The 18924-nt window shown below is 39.3% G+C and overlaps 1 protein-coding gene across 2 annotated transcripts in view; it reads right to left on the reverse strand.

Moving 5' to 3' along the window:
• Ten-a (tenascin accessory) overlaps positions 1–18924 on the reverse strand; it is a 64944-nt gene that overhangs the window by 10321 nt on the left and 35699 nt on the right. For both annotated transcript variants that reach the window (XM_011312131.1, XM_011312210.1), the window contains exons 3-10: positions 13790–13909; positions 12874–13529; positions 12446–12659; positions 10891–11155; positions 10542–10672; positions 9724–9870; positions 8859–9066; positions 378–497 (exon numbers count right to left, since the gene is read on the reverse strand). In XM_011312131.1, coding sequence (XP_011310433.1) covers positions 378–497; positions 8859–9066; positions 9724–9870; positions 10542–10672; positions 10891–11155; positions 12446–12659; positions 12874–13529; positions 13790–13909 — 1861 coding nt within the window. The remainder of the gene's footprint in view (positions 1–377; positions 498–8858; positions 9067–9723; positions 9871–10541; positions 10673–10890; positions 11156–12445; positions 12660–12873; positions 13530–13789; positions 13910–18924) is intronic.

The raw sequence follows: 18924 nt of genomic DNA on the forward strand, positions 1-18924 counted from the left end.
GTGATACGACTGTTCGAGGAACGATTTGGCTCGCTGATATTTCTGAGAGAATTTAATCGGCTCGCAATATTTTTGTTAACCAGTTCCATGGACTTATAGAGTACAAGCCCAATACGCGGGTAATTCCCTTGATATAACGGCAATTAGTAGCTTTCAACATTTAATCGGATCGCGTTGCTTTTGACGTCGTGAGCCACTGGTTCTCCACCTGTATCTGGATCGATTGGAATTTGAAATAATTGGCATGAAGCGAAACGATCATCTCATTATGGCACTTGAACTTCTGATGGTAGTGGGAATATTACCGCTAAGTTACGTTGACACACAGGATTAACTGTAATTATGCATTCAGTGGATAATATAATGATGTTACTTACCATCCGTCTGCTCGCGTCAGGGTAAATCCAAATCGTGAATGTTTGTCGACTGAAACTCGTATTCCTACTATTCCAAGCCCCTGCTCCGTAACAACTTGGCCCCGCATCACGGCTACTCGGCTGTTACAAAATTAAGATGTAGCATCGTAGTCCAGAAAATATATGAATTTGTGATTTTTTAAATATTAATTTTGCATTTGCCAACATCGAGCTTCTATTACTTAATATTTTATTAGCAAAGTTTACGTGGCTGAGGGGGTGGTTGGATGACGAATGCCGATTCGACTCGTACATTTTTTTTTTTTTCGAATTAAAGCAAGTGAAAAATGTTGATGGTACAAATTGTTAGGGAGCCACTTGAAATTTCTAATGATGCACTTGTGATCTCGTTATCAAGTTTATTAAGTTTCGACTGAGGATGCTGGAGTGAAGGGGCACCTTCCTCCTCTGGTTCACTATTGGGAGGTTTTTTCTTGTGTTATAGGGCACGCCAGTGGTGAAGTGAGAGTTTACTTTTTTAATCAGGCGAAGGAGAAAGCAGGAAATATTGAAAATTATTTCGTCATTCGCGGACGATCATGAAATGCACGCGGAGAATCGGCATTCTTTGTCAGGTGGATTTTTACTGATTCGATTTAATATTCTCACAGCAAGTCGGTATACTGATGATAGAGTTGAGTTGAAATAAGTGGATTAATCTCATTAGAGATGGAGTTAATAATCCACGAGCGGTTTAATTGGTAGTGGAAATGTCGCGTGTTCGATCAGACTCGAGGCTAGAGTAGGGGAACAAATTCATTTTGCAAATGAAGAGAATGAAAATGCGCGGTGATGCTGCCGTCAGAAATATCTGGATACATTTTTATCTAGAATTTTCTCTGGTGGAAAATTCCTATCGTCCCTGGCGCTGTTCGCAGGGGAAATACACGAGCTGAGGGGAATTTTCGTTGTGCCAACCAGTCGGTGAGAATATTCAATCGTATGAATTATAAAATTTTTCATCCCGAGGGCATGAGGAAGGCTCGGGTTATTTCGAGAGGTGAGAGGGTCGGGGGTGAGTTTGAGTTCCATGAAGTCGAATTTGCATGCATATATATTATGTAGGTACGTATATAAATGTTAAAATTTTTTATGTAATGAAAAAAAAAAGTATGTTCTCATAGGGATTGGATCACTGGCGAATGAAATTGGAATGTTCATATAAAAGCATTGGAATAATTTAAGCAATCATTTATGTGTGTGCTGAATATAATGAAAATTAAGGTAAATATAGGCAGTAATAAATGGACAGATATATATTGCGGTTGTAGAGTTTGTTATATATGATATGCAAGTAAATAAATTGGTGGATGAATGTAATTCATGGTGCAACCGTATATATTGATTCATCAAAAAAATATAACCCAAGTAAAGTATGCATATTATGGAAAATAAAAATATGAAAAATGAAAATGTGAGGACAAATATGGAAACAATAAAATGAGAGAATCAGTTAACGAATATCCCGAGCTCGTGGAATATTTGTTCTGTTGCATACATAACAAGCTATACAAACATTATGCATTTATATGTAGAAATATATATATAATATATAGTATCCTCGAATATCCATGGCCCCTAAGGGGCTTGATAAAAAAAAGGGGTTTGTGGGGGAGATATTGGTGTTCTTGGAGGATCGCTCTCCCCACTAGTTGATCTTCGCATTCAGTAACAGTCATTCTAATGATCATCAAGGAATTCAATGGCTCTTTTTTCGCTTTTTACGTCATTGCACTGTGCTCCAATTGCTTTTGAATCAATGAAACTTGGGGATCGAACAGACCGGGGGCGATGATCCTCCAAGTACGAGCACAGCAAAGTGGCAGGCACTGTCTTCAACTACTTTTAATCATAATCTCAAACCATAACGAATCAATCGTAAATAAAGAAAAAATAAATAAACAACTCATAATTAGTATTTAAACACATTGAGATTATCATATTATTTTTATGTGGAAAAGACACCAACCTAGAATAAAACTTTGAAACGAAAATAAACAGTGTCTCTCATAACTATAAATGTGACGTTTTTTTTTCTCGTTATGTGCTACTTTTTATCTCTGTTTCAGCCGTTTCTATTCTTTGTTCTGGTTTCATTAACGAACGCGACGTATGTCATCAGCAATTTGGCAAAAAAATAATTTTATTATTGCCGATAATTACGCGCAACATGCTTCGTTAGAGTACGCATTTTTTTTTTCATCTATTGCTTTCATTATTAAATTTTCCCACTCGCTTATTTTCATCCCTGAGGCATTTCAACTTTGTTTTTCAAGGATGAAAATGAAGGCTGAATAAAAGTCATTTATCGGCATGCTTATTCCATTATGCGGAGTTACTTCAAGCAGAGAAAATTGGTGCTCCGTTTTTGTTTGTTTTTTTTTTTCTTTTTGCAATTTATCTTTTAGATCTGGTATTTGCATCGAATTAGAGGTAATTCTTGGAATTTCGCTCTCCGTTAATTTCCAATGAGATATGGGTAATTTATCGGGTAATTGGGGTATTTGGGTAATTTGGTGTTATCAGTTTATTTTTTTTTTTTCTTTGATTTTTGAGATCGGTTTTGTTTCGGACTGGAATAGACATGGGAGAGACAGACACAGGGTTTTGTTTTGTTTTTGGTTGAGTCGTTGATTTGAGTGGAGAGGGTTAATTGGCACATTATAGACGGTGATACAGACGTAGACAAGGGAGAAGGATTGAAGGTGAATCAGGGTTGTATGTATTTCTTTTTTTTTCATTTTTTTCCTCCTTTCTCTCCGAAAATACTTGACATCGACTAGTATTTTTTCAATGCACTTTACTGCCGACTCGTTGAATTTTTATAAAAAACTTGTCCATTCGTTTTTATCAATAATTTGGTACAGACTGACTTGCGGTGGCATAATAATCGTGTATATCATTACCAACGAAACAAACGGAAAATTGAATAGATCTGAGTGTTATTTGGCGCGCAATACAATGATATCAGCGGTGTGTAATTAAATAAATCATTGAATGCTAAATAAAAGAGGATTTTCACTATAGACAAGGTATCATGAGGTATTATTACACAGAATTACAAGCCTCGCAACATAAAACAGACAAGACTAAGGATTCTCTTTCTCTTAATTTCATAATTTCTGGTTTTCTCATAAGTGGTCTGGTACGAACATGACTAATAGGACTAAGACGCACTAAGAGGACAAGAAGACAAGACATAACAAAATAATAATAACAAAGTAGAAACAACAATCTGACGACATATCACAGATAGACACAGAGAAACAGCTCGTACAAATATCGTAATGAATGTGTACGCGTGAGGGGGCCCGCAGCTCCGGCCACGTTCATTATTCCAAATTAATCCTTTTTTCCTTTCAACTTGAATGAACAAATTGAGTGGATGTGATATCATCGAATGGAGAAATAAGGGTAAATGCTTCGGTGAATAAATCAAATGACTGCTACTTTAATTGTTCAATCGAAATTTCTGTGAATCTCGTGAGTGACATGACAACACGGACGGAGCCTCGGGGACCCGTGATGGACCGAGAGCGAAATTAAATTGAAATTGTGAAAATAACAAGCGCTCCAGATTGGCAACATAACAGTAATGAATTTTTGCAAACCGATTCAATGGAAATTATATTAAAAAAAAAACAGTAACAGAATAAATAGAGCAAGAGCAATCGTATTTTCAAACAAAAAATTTATCAATCTGAGAGAGTCAACTGAGGATATGAAAATGAATAAATAAAGAGGCAGGCCAAAAGAATGATTGAGCCATTACGAAAAAACATGTAAGATGAAGTTTTAACGAGCGACGATGCAAGTAGATGAATGAACATGAACGTAAAATGATTTTGCATTTCTCAAATGATTCGTTCTCATTTTTTTTTTTCAAAGATTTTCTTTTTTTTTTTGTTCTTTTAGCGAGAGCTGAGCTGCAACTTACCACGGTGTAAAGGAACTCCAGAACGCACTACGTGTGGGAAAAAACCAACGAGAAGAAAGGGCGTTACCACGGTCACAGAACCCGCTTGCGCGGACAAAAAAAAAATATACGATGCTCGTCCACAACATTGCACGCGCAGAAAAATAAATGTTTATTTGCATAATTGTCATTTTACCCTAATCGAGAGAATCAATGAATCAATTGAAACAATGACTTGAGCTCTTTGGACTTCACCCGAACACAATGGAATTCAGAACAATATCATCAATTTTTCCAATCTCCAGTAATTTTTCTAGTCTATCCCTTTCTCATTTCCTATTTTCAATTTATATTTATATCAAATTATTCTCCCGCGCTGCAATGTTCTGCACGTCATTACAGAAACAATAGACGTAGACACACTAATCAAGCGTACTCACTGTACACCTCACTCACTCCCTTCACACCCATTCACACATACAAATAAATTCACACACCCCATCACTTAATACGTCCAAACACTCAATCATTCAAACACACGAAAATCGTTTGCTTGATTCACCCGCCAAATTCATCCCAATCAGTCACATAAACGCACACTCACTCGTTTCCATCATCCATTCAACATAGAGTGGTTACATAATGACAGACACAAGTTGGAAACTACGCAACATACAATGAAAGTAGCTAGGCGCCATCTTTTCTTGTCAAATAACAACAGAACGATAAAAAAATAATCAAACCGACAATTTCAATAATCATAATCGACAACAGATACTTCCCGTCAGACTCTGAATAAGTTGACCCCCCCCCCCAATATCATCAAACTCCCTCAGACCGTCATCATATGAAGACGAAAAATAAACATACCAGAGACAAAAGAAAAAAAAAACCAAACGAAGAAGCGATACTGAAGCACCATGAGCTCAATCGATCGTCTCCACTCAATGGTCTGACTAAAGCCTACTCTACTACTTCCTCCATTCACCAAAAATTATTCCCATGTCCGCTTCACCCTCTCTTATTTCAAATATCCCCTTCTTGCGACACACGGGATAATCCCAACGTGTGAATTGAATTTAACGATAACGACGTTGTTACATTTACAATTCCACCCGAGGTATTCAACTTGAGTCGTACGCGAAAAAAAAAACGTCCCACCCCACCCCATTTACCCCATTTTCAATTTACATGGAACCACGACAATTGAAAAGTTCCATGCATCTGTAAGTGGGTTTTCAAGTGTAACGTCAAGCGCAATGGTACTTTGCAAAGCCCCAAGAATATACAGAATATTTCTTTATTTATATTTTCCTCTAACTGTTGAATTAAAATTTCAAATCCCGAGAGAAAGTTTCCACGCCCGAGTTTACCTTCATACATTGAATTCGATTTAAATGCACCAACATCGTCAATTGATTCTGACATTTCAATTGGCTCGAACATAATCGAGAAGAATAAATGTGAGAATTGAAAAAATGAGTAAGATAAATAAATAAAGTATGCGCGAATGATGAGAGACCGGGGGATATGACCGGGATTGACCCAGCAGTTGAATCGATTCGACTAGACGCAGTCCGATGACGATAACACGACGTGTTGACAAATAGAATGCGTCGAGGCTGTCTTTTACCCAGGGAAACAACGTAAACGATCAATATATACAAAACGACTGTACATAGCTGTTGTTAGTACAACTACTGGGCTTCTGTATCGCTCCCTCATTTTATTTCATATTGTTCTCTCTGCGGACTACGAACACCATGTAGAGATAATGCACATTGATATACTCAAGTATATAATATTCATGGATAATATGTATAAATTTCTTGATCATATACGCAGCGGACAGATAGATGTACGACACTATACAAAAACAATAAATAATGATAGACCGGTTAATTTCAAACTTGTGTCTACCATGTTAGAAGTACTCGTTTGGATAGATTGCGGACCTGACAAATCAACCAAAATACGTATCATTAAACATTTGTTACTTTTATATGACTGATACCAGTGAATTTCAGTCCAACCGGTGGCTATATTTTCATTAATCACAGTTGAATGGTTGATGTGTGTGCTCTGCCTCCAATCCAGCTAATTTACCATGAAATATCCTTTCGGTATTTGCCCGAGCATCTATCATGGGCAATTGAAAATTGAATGTGCACATAGGAATGCTTAGGCGTTTTCATCTATTTATCTCTTTATCTCTTTATCACTTATATTATTTTAAATTCTTCCAATAGTCTATTTTACTGATCAGCTAGTGTTGAAAAATTAACGCGAAAGCAAATGCCTCGTGAGTTTGGTTACTCTAATACGAAATTATTACTGCAATTTTATCTTCTGTTCAATATTTTTTTTTTCCTCTTTCGTTTGTCATTTCTATTATTTTTTCTCTGTACGTAACACTGAGCCATAACACGGCTGGTGGGTGAATGGTGGCTTGGTGATGGTAGGGTACACACATAGGGTCAACACTAGACAAATTACACGAATCCCCCGAACGCAGGAGGCAAAGAGTACAAGTGACCGACGGTGGGATGATGAAAAAAACGAAAAAAACTGATACAATGAGAACGAGAAAAAAAATATATATATCCCACCGGCGTTAAGTTTTTTTGCCACCTCGTGGACCAGTGCCGAAAGTAAAGAACCGTCTCCCTCGAATCATGGTTCCTCTTTTCTCTTTGTTCAACTTCTCATTCTCTCTCAATTTTCTGATCTTTTTTTTTCTTCCTCTTCGGGCTTTCACCCTCATTACTCACCCTTGAACTTGAAAATCACCAGGTTTACTCGTATGTGTCAGTGTGTGGTGAGAGGAGCCTCATTTTCGTCGTTGACAAAAAAAAAAAAGTAGTTTTCACATACGTGTAATTCTCCCCCTTTTTCCATTAGTTCATTCCACCCGTCTCCTTTCTATTTTCTCTTTCAAGTATTTTCTTTTTTTTTCTGTCATCAAACAAGAATGTACCATCAAAATCGAATTTGACTTTGATTGTCGTCTTCCGACTCGATTCTTCAGTTCCACAAAAGACAGTGGACACAAAGAAACGAGACGTGAAACGCTCTAGTCGAAAGGTAAAAATAAAGTACATAGAGCCCAGAAAATGACCAGAGACGAGATAGGTCCTTTGCTCGGGGCAGTGTTACCGAGGGTCAACGTCGATGCACCTGCCATTCGGGGGAGGAAGGGGTTCTGGTTATATCTCGGGAATAGGTAAAAAACACTGGGAATGGGATGATTTTTGAAGGGGGAGTAGTGGACAAAAAGGGGTTGGGGGTTTGAGATTTTTATTTTAAAATGTCACCACTGTCACTGACGATGTGGACCTCTGAGTAGTGGTGAGGGGTGTGTCAATTCGACATATCAAAAAATTTATCAAATTAAAATTCAACCGAATGAACGTCGTTGTCACCTGACTGTCACACTCACAACGGTTATTTCTCTCAAAACCATGTGTTTCATTTTATTTTCTATCCGCGTCACAATGAGAATCAGATTTTTCCCTCTCCACCCCCATGCACATAGAATTTTATTATCTCCACTCGTTTCTTCTATTCTCACTCGAGGCATTTTTCACTTTACCTTTTTCTACGAAACTCAAGAGCTTAGAGATATTGGCGCGCGGACGGATTCCGATTATCAAAGAGAATCCCCTTCAACTATCCCCCCCCCCTCCCTCCCCCCTCTTCCCCCCTTTTTTCGTACTCACGGATTAATTCAATCGCTGTGGCAATTCGATCCTCGTATCTTCGGATGAATGCATGAGCGACGAAGAGAGGCTATTGGCTAATATCGGAGAATGAAAAAGCTCCTCGTATTTGGTTCGTGAGATTTCCTGTTTACTCGATACCCAATTTTATCAGTCAGGAATTCAATGCCACATAGAGGTCCTGTAATGCTCTCGCAATTCCTATCGCTACCTTTGGTGGAATCAATTCTAATTTCGAATAAAAAACTTGGAGTATTATTTTGCGAGTTATTTCCATTTCTCTTTTACCCCATCGACTGAGCCCTCATTTTCCCACCCGGAGATAATGAACGATGAAAATTTCATATTTAATATTCTTTTTGTCTAAAAAAATGTCCTTTCTATTTCTCGTCCCTCGTCCCTCGTTCCTCGTCGTTCATCCCATTGTGAGCGCTTTGAGTCAGGCACAAACGACGATATTATTTGATTATCTCGTTAATATCACATGAATTATCAGTCATTATTCCTCATAAAACGTCGCGTGCTTCGAACATTTAACTGTTCCAAACTCGTTTTAGCAACATAAACGCGTGGTTTTAACTCTCCAAAGAAACATTTCAAGGGATTGGGTTAGGCTTGAAGGAGAACTACATAAATTCTCCCCGAATTAAAACCGTCAACTCCTAGGGCACTAGATATGTCTGAGCATAGCAATATTACCTATGTAATCCCTCGATAAAAAAGCTTCTCATTATAAATCATTTTTCCTACTTATTCCTTTACTCGTGTTATCACTTTTAATTTGAATTAATGTGGATTCGATCCTACCTTTCGCCGTACTCGTCTGTGTGGGCGTAACTCTGCACACTGTTCTCCTCGATGAGGAACTTGACGCGCTGATAAAATGACGCAGTGACACTAGGGGGTTGTTTACGAAAGAGCACCTCAACAGGATCACTGCTCACCAGACACATGAGGTGTTTGCCACACGATGGGTGCAAGCAACACTCACTATCGAAGCAATCCACCATACCATCTACAAATTCAATCAAACTCTAGATAATCACGCCAAAGAAATTAATTTCTTAAATAACAATTACATTGGATTACACTAGGTGAATTCGTCTCCCAATTCGAATGGATGCAATTACCCTCGCCGCATGCTCGCTGCGATTGTAAACTGAATTTTTTCATATCAAATTTGAATACGAGATAAATTTATTTTTCGACCTCATTTTGCGCAATGCAATTATTCACCGAACAATACAATGGATTATTTACATCTTGTAGTCAGGAGGTAATAGAGTGGAGAAACCGAAAGATACGCGAATTTAAAATTGTATTAAAAATTAATTAATGCCAGATTGAAATTATCCATGTCGTTTGAAAATGGAAAATTCATTCGTTTGCAAAATTCTGGGTATCCACTGCAGGCCCTACGAATGAAAATCATTCCCTGAATAATATTCTCTCACTAATAAATGATTAACTTGTCCCCTCAATTTCAATTGATTATATTTTAATTCCTCGAATTGTTATACCCATTCAATTTGATGCAAACACTCTCAGTTGTCTCCATTAGCTTTTGAATGAGAATGAAGTTGAATCAGCAATGTAAACATCAACAAATTCTCTCAATCCAAATAAATATCAGTACTGGCTGTAATGAAACCGCTGTAACAAATGAATATACCATTGTCATTATCAAGCTGATCACTGCAGTTCATCTCAAGTCCAATACTGCAGTCCCTGCCCGCCCATCCAGTGGCACAAGCGCACTTCCACTCGCCATCATGAAGTGTACACAGTCCATGTCTACTGCAACCATTCTCGCAACCAGCTGGAAATATGACATTACAAAAATTGTCATTCAATTCGACATTCCGACCCAAAAATGTTTTTTTTTCTATCTACATCATCAGAAAAATGATTAAATCTGTTGCATCTCTGAGTACATACGAAAGTGCATAATCAAAATAAAATGCAAATGAGAATAATAATGATTAAATAATAAACGATGAATTCTCGAGAAATCCCTAAATCAAATTCATTTGGGAGAAATTAAATGGAAGAAGAAGATTCCTGAGATTCACGAGAATAAATGACAAATGGCAATTTGAAAAAAAAAACGAATTAATTTGTTTTGATATGATGAACAGAAAAAGCGCCATCATGAGGAAATGAAAAATTCATGACTGTGAGAGAATTGAAAATCCAGCGCATTCCTTAAACATCAACTTCACGCGACCGAATGATGAATGATTAATGCTCGGTAGTCAGGCGATTTCTATACATTGTGAAACATGTTCCCTAAGCTTCTGCGAATCCCTCAGTTTATTAGTTAACGCAGAAACAGCTTATGTTTTTAGGTGGTTCCTATGGATATTTTGCAGAAAATAATAATAATAAAAAAAAAGAAAAGTAGACAGTGCGGAAAGTAGGTAGAACATCTTTAATGCTTGGTAATTCAATTGACATTTGGAAGTTTATAGAACTGTAGAATTTACTGACTCAGGGTACAATGACGTCCATTCCAGCCTTGGCTGCAGACGCAAGTGCCGTTTTTGCACTGTCCATGTTCAGCACAGCGGGAATCGCACGGTTTCTGATCGCATTTGCTGCCCGTCCAACCGTCGTGGCATCTGAGAAAGATTAAAACGTTGATGCAAATCATGAAATAACAATGAAGCCCATTGGATTACTTCGCCGAAGTCAAGAGACTCGTCTGGTTCTACTTATCTGATAAGATCTGAAGAGGAAGGACTAAAAAAAAAGTCCAACGACTCGAGGGGAGAGAGAAATGAAAGAGAGATGGGAAAAGGGGTTTATCATAAAATATTTAGAAAATATTGATACTCACTTGCATTGTCCCTGTTCGCAGGAGCCATGTGGTCCACATTGAAGTGCACACCTGGGCTGAGAGCAGTCGACACCCGTCCAATGCTCGTCGCATATACAACCAGCTGTGTCCAAATCATAAGAGCCATGTTCTGAACATCCTGGAAGACACTTGTATACTCTTTGATCCACCTGATCACATCTCTCCCCTTGCCAGCCTGCCTTGCAGTAACATTTACCGGCGACGCAGGCACCGTGCGCACTGCAGGACGGATCTCGACAATCGGCTGGAGAAAATTAAGACATTTTGGCTGAATTACCGAGCAACGACACGAGACAAAGTTTCTATGGCTCACAGTTTATCAAGAAAGACGTTGAACATCTTCCTCTATTTTCATTACGTCAACAGCAACTTTCCCAGCTGAAACTTGAAGTAGATGAAACGCTGTTTCGAATTAACATGGCGCATACGAGAGTAGAAAACTCGGGGACATAAAAATTAAAATTGCCATTTGAAAATAGGTTACATCTGCAAGAAGCTGAGCCACAAGAACCTATTCCATCGGATTGTGGAGGTTTTCATATAGTTAGATAACTGGAAAAGTTGCTGTCACGGCTGAGTATTCGTACTGGAGAGACGTTGGAGCGGTGCTCATGCTGATTACAGAGAGGTCTCGAGTCGAATGAATGGGCCAACTTTTTAAATTATGACTCAACCACAAACCTAAGTGCTTTCTCTCTCTAACGCGTAGCTTCTAAATCTGGGAGTGACATGAATTAAACTTATTATCAAAGTATCTCTTTGCTGTGGTTGAAGGGGCCTCGGTAGACAATTTTCCTCTATCCTCGTCTCCGAGCCATTAATTTCTCGTCATTGTCACGAATTTAGAGTGCACGATCGATAGAGAAACTCCAGTGCGGCAACAATTTTCGGGGTCATGAGAGCAGCAAAAAGTCACTGGGGGTTACATGCGAGAAATAGTGATACGTCTGAGGACAATTTACGGAATATTTATGGTAATTTAAGGTGGAAAATCCTGGATATCCATGTTATGTAGCCATATGTAAATTCAACGTACCAGCAAAAGCCCTCTCCACTTGCCCCTAAGCATTAATTATAGGTATCATGTTGTACAGAGACACCAGTGTGTTACAGCAACAGTGAATATGCTTGTGTTTGCTGTTCGCCTTTTACTCCTAATATCTTTGAATCTACGCGCGCTCTTTTCTCGAGAAATCTCAGTAAGAGGGAGAAAGATGGAGATGCTGGGACAGGAGGTACGCTTGAATTATAGGATAATTAATGGTGTCTCGGGGCAAATTATGGCTGTATCATATCCGCTGCAGGAATAGATCTCACACCGACGCAAACTCAAATAAAAGCCCATCGAAGGCCCATCAATCTCGTCAATTCAATACCCAGGGACACTATCCGTCGGAAAACAAAAACAAACAGAAAAAAGGGAATTCCTTTAATTAACCGAGAGCCTCATTCATTCTCATTTTTTTTCTTTCGCCTCTCTTTCATCACCCACCAAACCTTGCCGAAAATAGAAAATCCCGTGAATGTAACTCACGTTCTTCACAGAACTGTCCCTTCCATCCGGGGTTACAGACACAAGAGCCCCTCACGCACTGTCCGTGCTGATTGCAATCGGGGACTTGGCAATCACCAAGCGGAATATCGCACTCGGCACCCTTCCAGCCTTCCTCACAGTGACAGACACCACCGCCATACTGTCCGTGGGATGAACAGAGCACCGGACAGACACTTTTACTGCAATCGGCGCCCTGTGGTGTGCAACAACACACGAAAAAAAAAAAACAGCAAAGAAATTAAATAAAAAGGAAATTTCAGTCAGGAAAATCAATGTTTCAATCGAATTCAAGTGCCTCAAGACCTCCACCAATTTCTGATTCATATCTACGATTTGTTTCCCGAGGGAATAAACAGTTGGAGAAATTGGGAGAAAGTATGGGAGTATGAAATGGTGAAATTACTGACCTGATAGCCATCCATGCAGTCGCATTTGCCCAAGTAACACGATCCCCTTCCAGAGCAGTCGTTCGGACAAGTTGTAGACACGCCCTCAGCTTCAGTGATAATTAGGGTAACTTTGTACGGCTGAAGTTCGTCATTATAAACCGACAGGAACCATCTACCAGTATCGAGGTACTGAAGCAGGCTAACATTAACCAACATTGGTTCGTGTATCGTTCTCTTGAGTAGCACATGCTCATATACTGTGCCATCATTATCATGATTTACATCAATATCCTCAGTATGCAGTACTGACTCCTCCATGAAGCTAACAGCCCCGGGTACAACTTCACGTTTCAATCTCTGATCTACCCTGCCACCTCGGACAAATTTCACGAAGTCATACTGTGTTACACTCGGTGCAACATTTCGTCTACCATATACAGCAAAGTTGGCACCCCAGGGTAACGTAAGATTGAGCCTTATGAAGGCCGGCTGCTTGTTATGAAATTCGGAATTCCAGAAGCGATATGCCGGTATAACAACTGAATGTGCCACATTGTATGCCTGTAACTCGAGCACAGCGGGCCATTGAGATGATTGCTGGATCTGGGGGTCACTCTGTTGCTCACTGCTGTCAGATGCACTTGGGTGTTCCGCTGTACTCGTTGGTAGTGATTCTGCAATACGAGAATCAGCATGAGATTTTATCTTTTATTCCCAGGGATTGCATTTATTCCGGATGTCACAAGCATCAACAATGCGGAAGTGCACTCCCTCGCCCATTCCATATTTTTGCAAAATTTAAATTTATCGTGAAATAATAATGCTCCTATTTTTATTTGAATCGAGATAAAGAGAAACTTTCGTCCTTATCGTGATTCAAATGCTGGCAATCTATGAATAAATTGTAGATAATTGTGAATTAATATAGACCTACCTTCGGTTGGTACCTGAGTGGATATAGGATCATGAACATTTGTGTTTTCGTGGGTAACGGGCCTCACGTCTTGGTCCAGGATGCAGTTAGTGTTGTCAATCGGCCGCATTGAGCTAACGGCTGTAAATATAAATAAATGATTGAAGAGGGAATAGTTATCTCGTTGGAAGATCTTCGGGGGCATCTGTCTAGACGATCTCACACGATTTATTTTAACTTGCTAAGAATACATGAATATTCAGTCCTCAGGTGATGACGATGCTATTGGGTGGTTCGAAAAGCATGCATTAAGAAAATTATCACTGGCTTATGGCACCCAATGGATTAATTCCCCTTTGGAGATTAAGAGATCAAACCGGATGCTCCACGCGGTATAGAATTTCCGTGTTTCTCCGATGAGTGGAGAGACAAATGACGCATCCGAGGATATAAGTGTTAAATGACGAGACGTGGATAACCGAGGAGATTAGTCCTTATACTGATGGTTTGTGACGTGAAAGAGTGTCTCTTCCGCTCTAAAGCGTGTCTAGAGTTGTCAGCCCCTATTCCCTCTCGGCTCTAAGCAAAGCCCTCGAATGAAAAAAATTATTTGGACTTGACACTTTAGTCAATCGAAAAACCAATCGTTCAAACCTAAAAGAGAAGGGCATTGTGTACAGTATCGTTTGTCGCCCAATTCTGAAGAGTGGAAAAAGCGTCCGGGTAAAATAAAAATAAAAAAAAATCGCCCCACTGTACTCGTGAATTTCACGAAGCGTACAGTTAGCGAAATAAAGCTACACATTTCAGCCGACGCGTGAGGACCGGACTGTTTCAATTATTCCCCGCTGTACCATTCGGAAAATTTTTATGCGATAAAATTGTCAATCTCGAGTGCCATTTGCCTGACTGACTCGTTTTTACTCAGCATTTATCTTCGTTTTTCCTCTTGTCTCGATTCACTTTTTTAAACACTTTATTTTCATTGCACTGAATAATTTTTTCAACCCCCGGGTTCATTTTGGTGTTATTACATTTATGTAATAGCTTTGCTTGAATGGAAGGGCGGAGAGTGTTAAATGAGAGGGGAATTACGAGGTTGATGAACTAGTTCTACGTTCATTTCAATTGACAATCAAGGGAATTTATTTTTATGGTGTACGGAATGATTGGCTATTATGTGTTACTTTCTCGTCGGGTTATGATGATTGAAGTATTTTCATTCGTTTCATGACGATATATTCCTAATTTGGCTCGATTGAGGTAGTTCGCAGAGAAGTGAGGATTTATGATTATCGCAAAAGGTAAGGGAGCATCTCCCAAGATTTATTTTTACTACCCATGCAATACCCTTCGCGGATTCGCTGACACTCAAGGCACTGACGTCGAGATTTTCCACATTGCGACATCAGAATGCACTGCAATCTAAATTATTCATGTACTTGTAAGTTGATTGACATGAAAATTTCGTTTCTAAAGAATTCAAAGTTCCCTGCACCAATTGCTCGTGTCTTGATGGTTTACCTTTAACGAAAAAACGCCAGTATCAATATATTTAATTATCGAACTGATTTAATAACACGAATAATATGAAATCGTTAGGAATCGAGTGCGTAAAATATTGCCACCGGATTTGCACCTAAAAAAATCCTCCCAATTTCGCGAAACCCCCGAGATTCACCCTCGGCCAACCACCAAAGTGTTCCCCCTGTGAATACAAAATTCCACCTTCACCACTGGATTCAAAACACACACATCGCCACCACATCCTCAAGAACTTCCGCGGTTTTGATATTTCATGTTTACCAACGTGGTGAAGTTCCACGGGTAGAAAACTTTCCACCCAAAGTAAGAATGAGGATTCTCTGGAAACTCGTGCCATGTCGAAGGAAATGGAACGAAGCCGAGTATTGAGTTTAAAAAAAAAAAGAAGTATTCACAAAGATAGTGGTAGCACAACCCTTCCAGTATGTCCCCATTCGGTTTCGCTTTTCGCTTTTCAACAGTGACGTTATATATCTGTCGGCAGAAAGCCACAGCACGACTATTCCCCACGGTGAGAATACATGTGCAACGTCCAGTAGTTATGTAACTATCGTTGAAATTGAGTTGCATTGAACTGTGAATGACCTTATTCGGTGGTTCGCCCAAGGGTGTCTCGAACCATTGGTATCTTTGCACTGCAATCCAGGGTTATACGTGGAGCATAACCACCACATCCACCAATACTCTCCCTCGGTTTCTCCTCATCACTGCGGATCAAAACCCGCTGATGAGAAGTCCAATACAGATGGACATTTGAAGAATCTTTCAAGACCACCGGAAATTTGAAATAGCTGTGATGCAGCGGGACTTCCGCTCGGCATCAGCAGAAAAAATGAGGAAGAACCGATGGAAACACCGGAGTTACAGTCTTTATACAGTTATACCAGAACTTGAAGAGGGATGAAGTGGATGGAGTGGGTGGAGTGGGTGGGGATGTGAAATCGAGTAAGACGGGGGCACTGGAACTTTTTCAATTATATCTCCGGAGGATCGATGCCAGAACTCAAATTCCTAGGCTATATTCGCGGGATTATCGGCGGGATTATCCTTCGTCTCTGCAACGTACCATCTTTTCCTCGTATTCTGGGGGATAGCTCATCCAGCCTGTGCATCATGGTCGGGAGTGGAGTAAGGTGAGGGCTTGGTAGAAACTATCTGGCAGTTCTGGCATTTTGAAACATTGATACGATATTGCTGAGGATCATGCTGGAGAGGGAGTACCGAGGGCTTTATGCTGCATCGTTCAATTTCGATGCACGTTTTTGCGATACTGGGGGTATTGAGGGATCGTGCTTGAAAAATACAATTGGTTGTGCGGTTGGGGATATTGTACCGGGGATTTTTATGGTTTTTTAATTGGGTTTCATCGTCTTACGATATCTGGGGGATTCTCAGGGGGTGTATTGAGGCTGTTGAAATAAATGAATTATCAATTCAATGCGCTTTTATTTATTTTGTAGTCATGGGAAACTAGTGTTCGGGATAACGGAATATTTTTTGAAATTTTATAATGGAAGAGTACATTCACTCAATTCACTGGGAACAACAACTGATTGTGCATGTTCTAGCGGGATGGAAAATTTCATTCATCGTGGTTATTAATATTCAGAACGCGAAGTCGTGAAATTACAGAGCACCTCGCTATTTTATGCATAATTTAATATGAATATTCAGCACTTTGCGAAAAACTATTTGTTGTTCATTTTTAGAAAAAACTTGATAACTCGGGAGATCTTACCAGTGGATGAGGTAAGTCGTAGTTTTCCCTATTTTCGTGTTAATTTTTCGAGGAAAAATACCCGCAAGTTTTACCCGGAATTTTGCAAAAAAATATACTGATGGTGATATTTTCCATGCAGCCGTGAATATTCATGTGAAATTATTCAGAAAATGTGAATTTCCTCTATAATACCATAACACGCTGCTGACATTTTGTGGGTAGCATTGAATATGGATCACCTCGAGGCAGAGAATTTCCCATTTTCTATAGAAAACTATAGCATATCCATGTTGAAATATCCAAAGTCAATTCTCATCTCTTGCAGGTAAAACAACAGAATATCTCCCTAGTTTCTGTGAAGGACTCAATACAAATATTTGATGAAATCTGAAACGCATGACCTCAATTTCAGTTGGCAAATCAAACGAGAATCCTGTTGATAACAGAAATTGAAATTTTTCATAGAAATTCTCCATATTCATAGAAATATTTACTCCAAAATAATAGAAATTTCTGCAAATTTTCGGTAGAACGAAGTCAGTGTGAATTCGATACAAATTGTTTTTATTTCCGAGACATAATGGATGATAAATCCATTGCAGGGGCGTTAATCGAAAAAAAAGGAGGAGCTCGTAAATGAAATTATATTGATGGATTTTTATGGACTGGAGGTTTCAATAGTAATCGAAGTTCTATTGGCAACGGAAATATTATAAACTTGCGCGTTTGAATGACTCTAGTGTGACGTGCCCGAGTGGGTCTCATGTAGAAACGTTAAGGAGATGAAGGTGTGTGTATATTGATGTGGAAAAGAGGTAGGTGTAGAGAAGGAAAAGAGGGTGAAAATGGAGTGGATTTGAAAAGGCTTGCACACACGAGTACTGGTGAAAACGAGGCTATAGAAAACGGAACTTCGACGGGATGCAACACGGCAAACAGGCAGATTGGATTCCCGAGTCGATTTACCGGAATGCAGGAATAACAGCTGCTGGGATCTATACCCTGGGACATTTTGGATTTGCAATCTCCTCCGCGAGAAGAATACGGCAACATATATGTCAGGCCTCCTCCTCCTTCTCCTCCTCCTTCTCCTCCTCCTCCACCGTCTCAATGTACCCTCTTTTCCCACTCTGGGTTAGAGAGGATGTGTCGCCCCGGGCTGTACATCCCAAACACTTGAATCCCATTTATTTCCATCCTAGGTTTTTATTCCCCCCGCGAGGATAAAGAGGGAGTTCCATACTCCCATCCGGGACCTTGACCATCGTCCAGGATTTCCGCCGGTGGCCGATACCGAATGCGAAATGAGGGACTCCAGGCAAATCCGGAATAATTGTTTTGATAACAGCCCCATGCCATTTTTATCACTGCTATCAGATCCTTCTCGTTTTTTCTCCGATACTTTTGAATCTACTTTGGGATTAACGCTCGGGTCGGAGTTGAAGGCCTTTTCGGGATCGTTGCGTACGGTTATATTAGTAGATCGCGATAGAAGTGGAAAAAATGTGGTATTAAAGGGAAAATTTTGGCTGCTCTTTTGAATATTTTATTTATTCGAAATTCGTGTGGAGGAGATATTTTAAAATTACAGGTGCCTTTGAAAATAATCTGCTATATTGCCGAAATGATTAGCAAAAACTATCCATTGAATTTCAGTTACCAATTATCAATTGATAATATTTAAATTTTTACCATTCGATATTACTTTGTTGCCTGAAGGCTACTCAATTGCGAGTTCTATTCGGTTCTACTGGCTATCGCATTGCCAATTTTTAAATATAGCTTGTATATAAAAACCACAAAAATTTCTGTTTGCAGTGTTTCGATAAAAATTCAGCAAATAAACATGAATAAACCAGGTAGATGAAAACCTAAAATCACATGATGAATT

This window comes from Fopius arisanus, unplaced genomic scaffold, assembly GCF_000806365.1.
Source record: "Fopius arisanus strain USDA-PBARC FA_bdor unplaced genomic scaffold, ASM80636v1 scaffold00001, whole genome shotgun sequence".
NCBI classification, from domain to species: domain Eukaryota; kingdom Metazoa; phylum Arthropoda; class Insecta; order Hymenoptera; family Braconidae; genus Fopius; species Fopius arisanus.